Source organism: Rhinolophus sinicus, chromosome 3 (genome assembly GCF_057876585.1).
Source record: "Rhinolophus sinicus isolate RSI-liver-muscle chromosome 3, RSI-T2T, whole genome shotgun sequence".
In the NCBI taxonomy this organism is placed as follows: Eukaryota; Metazoa; Chordata; class Mammalia; order Chiroptera; family Rhinolophidae; genus Rhinolophus; species Rhinolophus sinicus.
Window position 1 is genome coordinate 99,667,651 of NC_142503.1, and position 11,601 is coordinate 99,679,251.

At 42.8% G+C, this 11,601-nt stretch overlaps 1 protein-coding gene and 1 pseudogene across 1 annotated transcript in view; both read right to left on the reverse strand.

Annotated features, from left to right (window-relative positions):
• The window catches only part of VKORC1L1 (vitamin K epoxide reductase complex subunit 1L1), a 56,151-nt gene extending 49,810 nt beyond the window's left edge, over nucleotides 1-6,341 (reverse strand). The window contains exon 1 of the mRNA XM_074328493.2: nucleotides 5,908-6,341. Within this exon, the coding sequence (XP_074184594.1) occupies nucleotides 5,908-6,260 (353 nt within the window). The 5' untranslated portion in view covers nucleotides 6,261-6,341. The remainder of the gene's footprint in view (nucleotides 1-5,907) is intronic.
• Nucleotides 6,342-7,579: 1,238 nt separating this feature from the next.
• On the reverse strand, nucleotides 7,580-8,304 carry LOC109439502 (heterogeneous nuclear ribonucleoprotein A1 pseudogene; annotated as a pseudogene).
• Between the last annotated feature and the right edge of the window lie 3,297 nt (nucleotides 8,305-11,601).

The window sequence follows — 11,601 nt, forward strand, 5'->3', positions numbered from 1 at the left end:
TAACCACACAATCCTTTCCCCCATTACTAACTCCTGGTGACCACTAATCTGTTCTCCATTTCTGTAACTTTATTTCAATGTTATACAAATGCAATCATATAGCATGTAACCTTTGAAAATTGGCTCCTTTTCACCTAGCACAACTTCTCTGAGGTAACTGGCAGTACAAATCAATGGTCCCTAATGTGTTAAAATTTAGCATGATACACATTAGAGTACATATAAATGTTTACAGTGTTTTAAAGTTTAAAACATTTAAAATGTGAATCAAATGCTTATGAAATCCCTGCTGTACTACCACCGAAGTAGGATTCTGGGGAACGAATTTTGAAAACTGATAAGCAGTGCAATGTAGTGCAAATACTGTCCAGGAGAGAAAGCCAAAGCTCCGTGTTTGTAAGCCTTAACTGCGTTTACAAGGACATGTGGCTTACAAGAATGCCTGGCTCTGCTTTTTTTCTGGTCAAGATCTAGATTCCAATCCTGTTCCAACCCAAATGGGTCTATTACATCCAAATATGACCACTGCTATTCACCCAAGTGGCGACCATTCTCTGCTTTTCCTCATGCTGTTCCTTAGAGTTCTTCTGAATCATGAAGGATACGAATCCCTCTTTAATTCCTAGTTCTGCGTGGTGATTTAGCCAGCACCACACCCCAGGCCCAAATCTCCAGGCTCTGTTGCTGTAGGTCCATTTGACTCAACACCTCTCAGAAAGGGCTACCCCACCCTAGCAAATTGAGTCTCACTCTTTTCCCCCTCCCTCCTCCACTTCATATGCCCAGACCTACTTGATCTTTCTTCCCTTGGCTATTCTGTTAAGTCTTCCTGATAACTCACCCCACTACGTATCTGTTCATTAACTAGGTGTGACAAATGCCATATCTTCACAAGTTTAGGCTCAGCAGGTAAACATTCCAGGAACTTACTTCTTGAACATAGCGCTATGCCTTCATAGTAATGTTTTTGCTTTTCCAAAATGATTGCTCTAGACTAGACAAAAAAGCTGTAATACAAACAAGGCATTATGGCACACAAATGTAAAAAAAAAGGCCCCAATATTTGCGTATTTTTAAAAATTTGGCTGATATGGGTATCACTCTATAAATATTAGATCTAAATGTCATTTAAAGTAGTGGTAAAGAGCTTAGACTCTTGAGCCAGACTGCCTGGGATAGAATCAGGCCTCTAGTACTGTATTATCTAAATCAAGTTTTATTTACATTCTGTGTAACTCAGTTTTCTCATCTGTAAAATGGTGGCTAAAGTGCCTCACAGGACTGTTATGAGAATTAAATATGTGTAAAGCATTTAGAACACTGCCTAACATAAAGTGGACATTATGTAAGTAGTAACTGCCCTCTAAATGCATGGCAGTCCAGATTCACTTCTTTGTGATATCTCTTTACTCCTCTTGAATTCTTTGAGTTCATATTACTTCTGAAATTTCCATACCAAGAAACAATAACATTAAGAATCTACATTTTATTTATTAAATTCATCTTATTCAAAACTTCTAGGAAACTCTCTGACAACACTCTTGGGAATATTTTTGTGGCTATGTCTCCTTGGGCAAGGGAAACAAGAAAAAAATAAACACATAAGACTACATCAAACTGAGTGTTTGCACAGAGAAGGAAATCATCAAGAAAATAAAAGACCTACTGGTTGGAAGAAGATATTCACCAATTATGCATCCAATAAGGGGTTAATATCCAAAATATATAAGGTACTTGTATAACTTAACACCAAAATAACAAACAATCCAATTAAAAAATAGGCAGTGACTGAATAGATGTTTCTCTAAAAAGGACATATTGAAAGATGCTCAATGTCACTACTCATCAGGGAAATGCAAATTAAAACCACAATGAGATATCACCTCACACCTGTCAGGATGGCTATTATCAGTAAATACGTGTTGGCGAGGATGTGGAGAAAAGTGAATGCTTGTGCACCGTTGGTGGGAATGTAAACAGGTACAGCCACTATGGAGAACAGTATGGAGGCTCCTCAAAAGAATCAAAAATAGAATGACCTTATTGACCCAGCAATTCCACTTCTGGGTTCTTTAACTGAAAAAAATGAAAACACTAATTTGAAAAGATATATGCACCCCTATGTTCACTGCAGCATCACTTACAATAGCTAAGATATGGAAGCAACCTAGGTGTCCATCGACAGATGAATGGATAAAGATGTACATGTATACAATGGAATATTACTCAGTCATAAAAAGGAATGAAATCTTGCCATCTGCAACAACATGGATGTACCTAGAGGGAATAATGCTAAGTGAGTAAGTCAGAGAAAAGACAAATACTGAAAACAAACACATACGAAACAAAGAACAAGTTGATGGTTGCCAGATGGGAGTGGGATTGGCAGGATGGGTAAAATAGGGGAAGGGATTAGGAAGTACAAATTGGCAGTTACAAAAACAGTCACGGGGATATAAAGTACAGCACAGGAAATATAGTCAATAATATTGTAATAACTATGTATAGTGCCAGGTGGGTACTAGTCAGGGATCACTTTGTAGGTTATATAAATGTCTAACAATTATGTTGTACACCTGAAACTAATATATTGCACGTCAACTGTAATTGAGAAAAATTTTAAATAAAACAAACCTAACTACTAGAACAAATTTTTGTACATACTAGTAGTTATGAACATTCCACTAAATATGAATGTAAGCACTTAAAAGTATGGTCGTGATGGAAAGAATGCTAGCAAAAAGAAGGTACAGATCGGAATATGTGATAATTTTATGTTTAAAAAACGGGGAGAATAATATGGTAATATTTATGCTTGTATATATATTAAATGGCTTTAGAAAGTTTAATGGCTGCTTATGGAGGGGAGAACTGTATGTTTGAGGGAAGAGGTATGAAGGAAACTGTTCACTACATGTGCTTTAGTATCTTTTGAATTTGAAGCAATGAATGTATTAACTATACAATAATTTAATTGAAAAAAATGGAGGAAGGGGGGGCTCTAAACAATACTCTGGAAGCCAGGCTTCTAGTCCCAATCTGCCACTATGTTACCTTTGGCAACTGTACAAAGCGAGAAGCAGCAAATATTTCTAGGTTCTAATTCTCAAAACGTCTGATCTCAGGGGGATGGGGGTAGTAAATATACGGTACTAATTTTTTTTTTAAGAAATGTGAGAGGTACTAGTCCAACATATTGCAAAATAATGTACCTTTTTGAAGGTTTACAGATACTATTTTTACAGTTTTAAGAACGATAGAATTATCAAGCCTATTAAACTTCCAAGATCACTTGTTTTACATAAAAACCTTTCTTGGAAGGGGTCTAATGTAACTTACAGGAAATACCTATAAAAATATTCTGCACACTTTTTTGTTTCTCTTGCAACACTTCTAAAATTGTTTTAAACAGACTTTAAGTCTTTATCCTATGCCATAGAGTGAGCAATGAAGGACACTAAAACAATTTACATTTGAAATACATAAATGACTATACCTAAAACAAGAAACGTATACTACTTAAAGGTGTTTATTATCAGACACTGCAAAAAAATAACATTTCCAATCAATGACAACAACTATAATTAATTACTCTAGTCCAGGTATGGATTCCACGTATCATCCTGAATGCTACCATTCATCTGGTAAGGTAAGTTTTATGGTCCTCCTTTAACATAAGAAACAGCTGAGGCTCAGGATAATTAATGACTACGGTAGAGGCCAGTCTAACAAGTGGCAGAGCTAGGAGCCCACCCTGAACCTTTGGATCTGAGCTCAGTGCACCACACAGGGGTTATTTAATGTTGGCTGGCATGCTGGTGCAGGTTTGCCACAGTTTTCACTGATTTACATAAAAATGAGAAAAAATAAGGAGAAGTAAACTTTTTAATAAAATTAAATGAGTCCATTTAAAGGGCCTTTACTCTGAGATTCTGTCCTTTAATATTGAGTTAAAATACCCTTTTTTAAGAAGAAATGATGGTGACAGTAGATAGCAGTGTGGGTTACTATTGCTGTTTTTATTGGCTATACCTGGCAGAACTGAAAACTGGCAACTCTATTACAGCCTCCCAATTTGAGGGGCAGGAGGGGGTGGGTATTTCTTTTGAAATTGAAATCCAAAAGAACTACTCCCTTATACAGTGATGCCTCCCAAAATACTAGGGAACTTTACACACACACACACTCAAGATTCCCTCATTAATCTACTTTATTCTATTTGGATTAGGACACTCACAGATGAAGAAATAAGAATAAAGTGAGTTTCAGCAATCCAAAGTCAGGTGAATTCACGCTGGATTCTGGTATAGGACTTTCCTCAGGATTCTTTACATCAGTTAACTTTTCTCATCCTTTAGCTTTAACACTCCTCACTCAAACCTGACTCAAACTTTCTTTTCCTAAAATAGTAACTTTTTTTTAACACAACTGCTAAATGGCAATCAATACTTAAGATAAATAAAAAAAACTACTTAAAGTCTCCAATAATCTGCTTTTATTTAAAGCGTTTCTCACTTTGACAAAAATAAAAACTTTTAATGATGTTCACTCTACCTACTTCCAAAAGAAAACTAGCCTATAAATCAGACTCAAGCCACTTTAATTTCCAAATCTCTGTATCCCCATTAAATATATGAAGCTTGTAAATAGTTACAAGACAAACTCCAATCCTAGCTTGTCCATCTCATCACCAATACGTAAGTCAAAATAAAACTAGTAAGCTTATACGTTACTGTTTACCTAGCAATTTACACATCAACAGGAGGGGAAGAAACTGTTCAAAGGTAACTACTGTTAACAAATTCAAAATATTAGGCATAATATGTCTCTATTAAAATTGCAACCTATCAATTTCAAATCATTTCTTTCATTTTTGCTACGTTTTTAAATTAACCCTCAATAATAAAAATAATAATAATAATAAGCAGCCACTTTTAGGATGTAAATCCTGTGTGTTTTTTTTAAAGTAATTTGCCTAGGTAAATCTAATGCAGAAAATAAAATGTAATGATAAATTAACTACATTTTTAAAAACCTAATATTATCAGTAAAACAAACCAATCACTCCAGTTTAGCAATGCATGTACTTTTAATCTGTGGGGACCCCATTATACTAATCAACAACGTTTAAAAGTCACCCCACTACCCAAAACATCATCACTACACATGACATACTCATATTTTACTCAAATTAAGCTTAAACGAGACCTAAACTCAGGCCATTTCCCTGTCCAAAGCACACTGAAACATACTAAGGGGAAATCCAAGAAATCAAATATATTAAGTGCTGATATCTTCTTCCAGGGTAGGGTCAAATTCGTGTTTGCCTGCAAATGTCACCGTCTCAGGAAGTCTGCAAATTCTCATTAGCGCTACAGAGTACAAAGAGGCCTGACAACGAAAACACCTGTCCTAGAACGGGGAAGGCAGTGGGAAAAGCCACCCCGAGCCCACGCCGGCTGCACAGCCTCGGCTGCAGCGATCCGAAACGAGGGGTGGACACCTACCTCACGCATGCTCCCTCCCGCAGGGTCTCACACCCCGACCTGCCTCCCCGAGCGACAACCAGGAAAGGTGTCCCGCCCGCCAGGACCCAGCCTGCTCGAACCTCCCGCTCCTCCCTAGCCGGCCCGAGTCCTGGTGCGCTCTGGCCTCCCGGCTGCACTGCCACCTCATACCTCCTCGCCGGTCTCGCGGCCCCACCACCTCCGCCCCGCCAGCCGGGTCTTGGGCAACCCCGGGGCCGGAGCCGCCGGCCGCGTCCGTGTCCCGCTCGCAGCACCGCGGGTCCCTCCGCGGCCCGGCAGCCACCGATCCCAGGCCCAGCGCCCCCCGCGCGCTCCCCGCCCCCAGCCTCCGCCCTCACCCCGCTCGGCCGTTCCCGGCCCGCTCCCCCAGCCGGGATACCTGGAGGCAAGGGCGGCGGAGCACTTCACCCAGGGCCCCAGGTCGCAGAGGGCCCGGTGCTCAGGGTCCCGCTCCTTCTCCCGCTCCACGTGGTAGGCGTAGATGGAGAGCAGGATCCCGGCGGCGCACACAGCATACCGGGCCACCCGCTCCCACCGCGGCACCGACACTCTCAGCAGGACGGGTGCCGCCATCTTTCCCCCTCCGCCACCGCCTCCTTCGCCGCTGCCGCCTCCCTCCGCCTCCACCTCAGCCGCCGCCGCCCGTCGGGGCCCGACCCAGCCGCCGCCGCTACCGCTGCCGCCGCCGCCGCCGTGTCCACCTCCGCCGCCGCCGCCGCCGCCGCGTCCCATTGGCTCGATCGCCTCCTCCGGGCCCCGCCCCCACAGGCGCGCGGCCCAACCGCCCAGAAGGCAGAGAGCCGGGAGAGGCGGGGAAGGCGCGAGCGGGCGCGGAAGAAGGGGCGCAGCGCGCAACCGCCGGGAAGGCCTGGCCGGCAGGCGGAGACGTAGGCGGTGCGGCGCGCGCAGCAGGCGGAGCCCAGGGGAGGGGAGGGGCCAGATGGAGGGAAAGGCGGGGCTCCTGGAGGGGGTGGGGCGGGGCGGGGCTCCAGGAGGGCCTAGGGGACGTGGTTCAATGAATAAATTTCAAAGATATCAGCGTGTGTGACTAGGTCAACCTTTGGTCCCGCCCCCTGGAGGTGGTGATCAATTGCCATCCTTTAATTTCATTAGCACTTGATCTTTTCTGACCCAATCCAAATTAACCCTGCCCAAATGCCCAGAGCCGTGAGCCGCCCTTGCATTACCTCACCCTGCCCACCACCACCTCAAGGCACTTCATGTTCAACAGGTGTGAACTTAACTATTTTTAAAGTATTTCTGAATGCTGTGCTTCTCTGTAAGCTGAATTTGAGATGGCTTAACATAATTCATGCAATATAGAAAAACATAAAAATGAACTGAAAAATCAGGATGAAGGAAAAAAGTCGGAATAAAAGGAAAGACCAGGAGTAAGAACACAGATAAGCAGGCCATAGGGGTCTTGCACAATTACTATGAATACAGTTGAGCCATAAATTTGGCTCTGAGCTCCGTGGTGGCCAAAACTAAAAGGAAAATACATGTGTGTTATTCTCACTGTCTGTAAGAAGAAAAAAATATACCATTTCTTGGAGCTTTTTCCTGGTTGCAGCTCTCAAAAGAGATTGCAAAAGCTTTATATAGTGAGTTTGAGTAATCAGTATCCTTTTATTAGTTATCTTTTTTTTTTAAGACTCATTTATTCAGCATCATGATCAGATTATTACATTTAGCAATAAACAGCATGGGTGCAAAAAAAAAAATCTACGTTGAAACCCTTTGTTGGAATGCTTTATACCTTCCACAGAACAGAAACTAAAATAACCTGTTATACAATTAGTCACAAGTATAGTTCTGGAGTTTTTTGCCCATACACATGATTATTGTCTAAAACATGTCTTTGTAGCAGTTAGGCCCTGCCACCACTGTGCTTGACTGAGTCCACAAATCTGTTGTAACCTATAGCTTCCTTGTCACTTCTCTGACTCTCCTTTCCTGCTAAGCTTTGATTAAAACCTTAGCAGTGATTAAAACCTTCTGCCACTGCTATAGCTACGGCTGCTGCTGGAACCACCATAGCCACCTTGGTTTCATGGTTTGGCGAAGTATTGGCCTCCACCACCATAGGGGCCAGAGCTTCTGCCTCCAAAGTTTTCTCCTTTCATAGGTTCTCAATTTGAAGATTGATTGTTGTAATTCCCAAAATCACTGCAACTTCCGCCACCTCCTAAATTGCTTCTCTCATTACCAAATCCATTATAGCCATCTCCACCACGACTGCCACCAAAGACACCTCAACCACCAAAATTTCCTCCATGACCAAAGTTGTCATTCCCACCAAAACCACCTCCTTGACCACCACCGAAGTTTCCAGAATCACTTTGACCCCTTTGGCTGGATGAAGCACTAGCCATCTCTTGCTTAGATAGCGCTTTCCTTACTTCACAGTCGTGGCCATTCACAGCATGGTATTTCTGAATGACAGTCTTGTCTACAGAGTCCTGTTCATCAAAGATTACAAAAGCAAAGCCTCTCTTCTTGCCACTGCCTCAGTCGCTTCAGTTTTCCCACACTACTCAACATTATCTCTTAGGTGATAATCTTCAGTGTCTTCTTTGATACCATTAACAAACATCTTTTTCACTGTGAAGTGGGCACCAGGTCTTTGAGAATCTTCTCTTGAGACAGCCTTCTTTTTCCACAACTCTTCATCCACCTAGTGTGACCTTGCCTTCGTGGCTGCACCCACCTCCTCCACGGTGGCATAGGTGACAAACCCAAAGCCTCTGGAGCTCATGGTGTTTGGGTCTCTCATCACCACACAACTTCTGAGCATTCCGCATTGCTCAAACTGGCTCCTCAGATTCTCACTGGTTGTCTCAAATCTCAAACTTCTGATGAAGAGCTTCCACAGCTGTTCGGACTCTTTGGGAGACGACTTAGACACGATGACTGTGGGAGGGGAGACTATTATGATGCTTACTTGGTGGTGTCCACCAACAGAAAAGCTAGTTATCTTTTGTTGGGTAACAAATTACCCCAAATTTGGCAGCTTAAAACAAAACAAAACAAAACAAAAAAACCTTACTTTCAAAAGTTTCTTTGGGTCAGAAATTTGAGTGCCATTTAGCTGGGTCCTCTGGCTCTGAGTCTCTTAAAAAGGTTACAGTCAAGGAGTTGGCCAGGCTGTAGGCATCTCAAGGATGGAGAATCTTCTTTAAGCTCATTCACATGGTCTTCCTTCTGGCCAAGTGTGGCTATGTATTAAAGCTTTTTTTCTTAGAATATTTCCTCTGGTATTTCTATATTTGTATTTTCTGTGTTGGCTTGATCCAGAGCCAGATAATCCAAAAAGATTTCTATAAGCTTGTTCATTACCCCAGGCTTACTTTGCTGGGTTAGAACGTTGTACCCTACATTTTCTGCAAAAGTTTTGGAAAAAGTCACAGCAAGATACAGCAGTTTCCTTGAGGTGTGGCAGTAGCTAGCTAGACATTTTTCTCTAGCAGTATCTGTGAAAGCCCAGGCCTCCCAGGACCCTTCAGGAAAACACCCTTCAAAGTAAATGTCCTATGGAGAGGAGATGGCGGTCTCATTTTCTGATATTATTTAATTATTGTCAGTCCAGAGGAAATGCTCGTTTTTAAATACCAGATAAGGAGTGGACCAATAAACATCCTATGCACACAGATGAACTGCTGACTCACCAGGTGAAGAGGCACTCCACTGAGCATATGTCTGTCAAATGCTAGGCACTGTGTCGGCCTCTTGATATGTTATATTTAAACTTCATAAGATCTGTACAAGGCAGGTATCATCCCAGTTTCATGGGAGAAAAGTAAGTCTCAGACAGTTAAGTAACTCGCCCAGTTACCATAAAAGGCAGAGCTTTCATTAGTACCCAGGCCAGTCTGATTCAAGTGCTCCCTCTTTTCACCACGTGTGGCTTCTCTGAGAAAACACATCTCAATTTGACATGGATGCTCTTCATTACCAGAATGTAATGAATGGATTATTCACTAACCCTCCCCTTCCATTCTACTCTGTCAGAGTAATTGAGTTCCAAGGTCTTTCCTTGTTCCTGCCTTAAGGTGAAAACAGCTATTTCCTTGTGGTCTTCAGTAGGCTGAACCCAGGATTAAATCCTGAAGTCTGCTGAGATTCCACCTGGACGCTACCATCTCAGAACTACCCCAAGGCAACCTGAGACCCTGTGATGAGTCTCCATTCAGGACCTTTCCTCCCAAGATCCGTGAACCCCAGCATGGGTGCCCTGACTACCAGCCCAACCTTGGTCCTAAACTTCTAGTAGGAACCCTGAAGCCTGTGACTTTCCCCACCAGGCCTCACTTCCCTGTCATTCTAAGTTTTTTACCTGTATTAACTCATTTAATCCTGACAACAACTTTTGATGTAGAGACTATTAATTTCCATGTTTTACAGATAAGGAAACTGAGGCTCAGAGAGGCCAAGTAACCTAACGGAAATCGCATAGCTACTAAGTTGCAGACTAGGATTCAAGCTCCAGCAGTCTGGCTCCCAGATCCATGCTCTTAACTCCTGTGCTATGAACTAATATGCACAGAATTTGGATTCTTGCCCCTCCCCCACCCCGGCCCCCACAGCATTTATCACCATATAACATAATGCTGATAAAAAACATATTATACTTTTTTAAAAAATCTCTTTTATGTCTGTCTTTCCCACTAGAATATGAGCCTAGGTCAGAGATCTTTGTTTTGTTAACTACTGTATCAGCATCTAGAACAGGACCTGACCACAGAGTAGGTACCCAGTAAGTATCATCTGAATGAGCACTGAAAACGTTAGTATCTTTTCATATCTAGTATCTATAGCTATTAGAATCTATAGCTGTTAGTATCTAGCTATCAGTATCTTTGCACAAACAGTAGGGCCACAGCAAATATCTTTTCCCAAATAAAAGAGAAATCCTCCTCACAGAGATTACTTTTTTCACCATCCCAGAACAAAAGGTGGAAACTCAGAAAGGTTTTACAATAGTGTTTGTCCTCTCTGCCTTCACCATACCTCTCTCAAGTCCTCTGCTTTCCTGAGGATGTCAGTGGCCATGTGGACGGCCATGCAATTCCCCTGACTCATGGTCCCATATCTGCCTCAACTCTGATGACCTTTGCTTCCATTCCATGTAAGCTGCCCCCAGGAGTGGCCCTTGTGATCCTTTGGAAGGGCCAGGTTTTTGAAATCTTAAACTCTGATATTCTGCTCTTTGTACTTACAGTCTACGGAAGATTGCATTTTCCAAGATGGCTGCAACAAGATCTCCCAGCCCACCTGCTCTTCTTCACTGTGAAGTTGGCCCTGCTCCCATTGAGAGATTGGGTCTACGTTCCTTCCCCTTGAATCCATGAGGGTCTGTGATTGTGGCAGAAGTGATACTCTGTACCTTCTAAGTCCGGATCAAAAAAATTGATATCACTTCTCTGTGATCTTGGGATGCTCACTCTTTGAACCCAGCCACTGTAAGGAAGCCCATATCACACAGAGAGGCTGCACTTAGATCTTCCTGCCAACAGCCCCAGGCCTCAGCTGACAGCCAATATCAATCACCAGACATGAGACTGAAGAAGCCTTTGGCAGATAGCCCCAGCCTTGGCAACAGCATGAGAGACTTAAGTGAAAACTACCTAACTGAATTGAGTCAACTTCCAGAATCATGGGGGAAAAAAAAAAGATTGTTGTTTTAAGCCTGTAAAGTTTTGGGGTTATATATTATGCAGCAAGAGTAACTGAAATACCCAACCAGAATTCCTTCCAATACCCTGTTAGAGTTCCTTCTAACTCTCCAGTTCTCCTACTCACCAAATCTAGCCTCTCCCTGGGAACTTGCTGTGCCCTAATCAATGTTTTCTCCATAGCCCCAGCAGGAGGCCGGTTGGGGCATCCTTTCCAGTCCCCCTCCATGGCTATGTTAAGACCATTTTCATCTTGAGTGGCTAACGTAAATGTCTCTGTGTCTTCCGCATTCTATCACCTGGAATACTCAGTGTACGTAACTGCAGCAAGCCCTGACTTTATGGGGTTCCCTCCCTAAGGATTTCTAAGAGTCTCTGTGGAGGCTCCCATAAGAGGT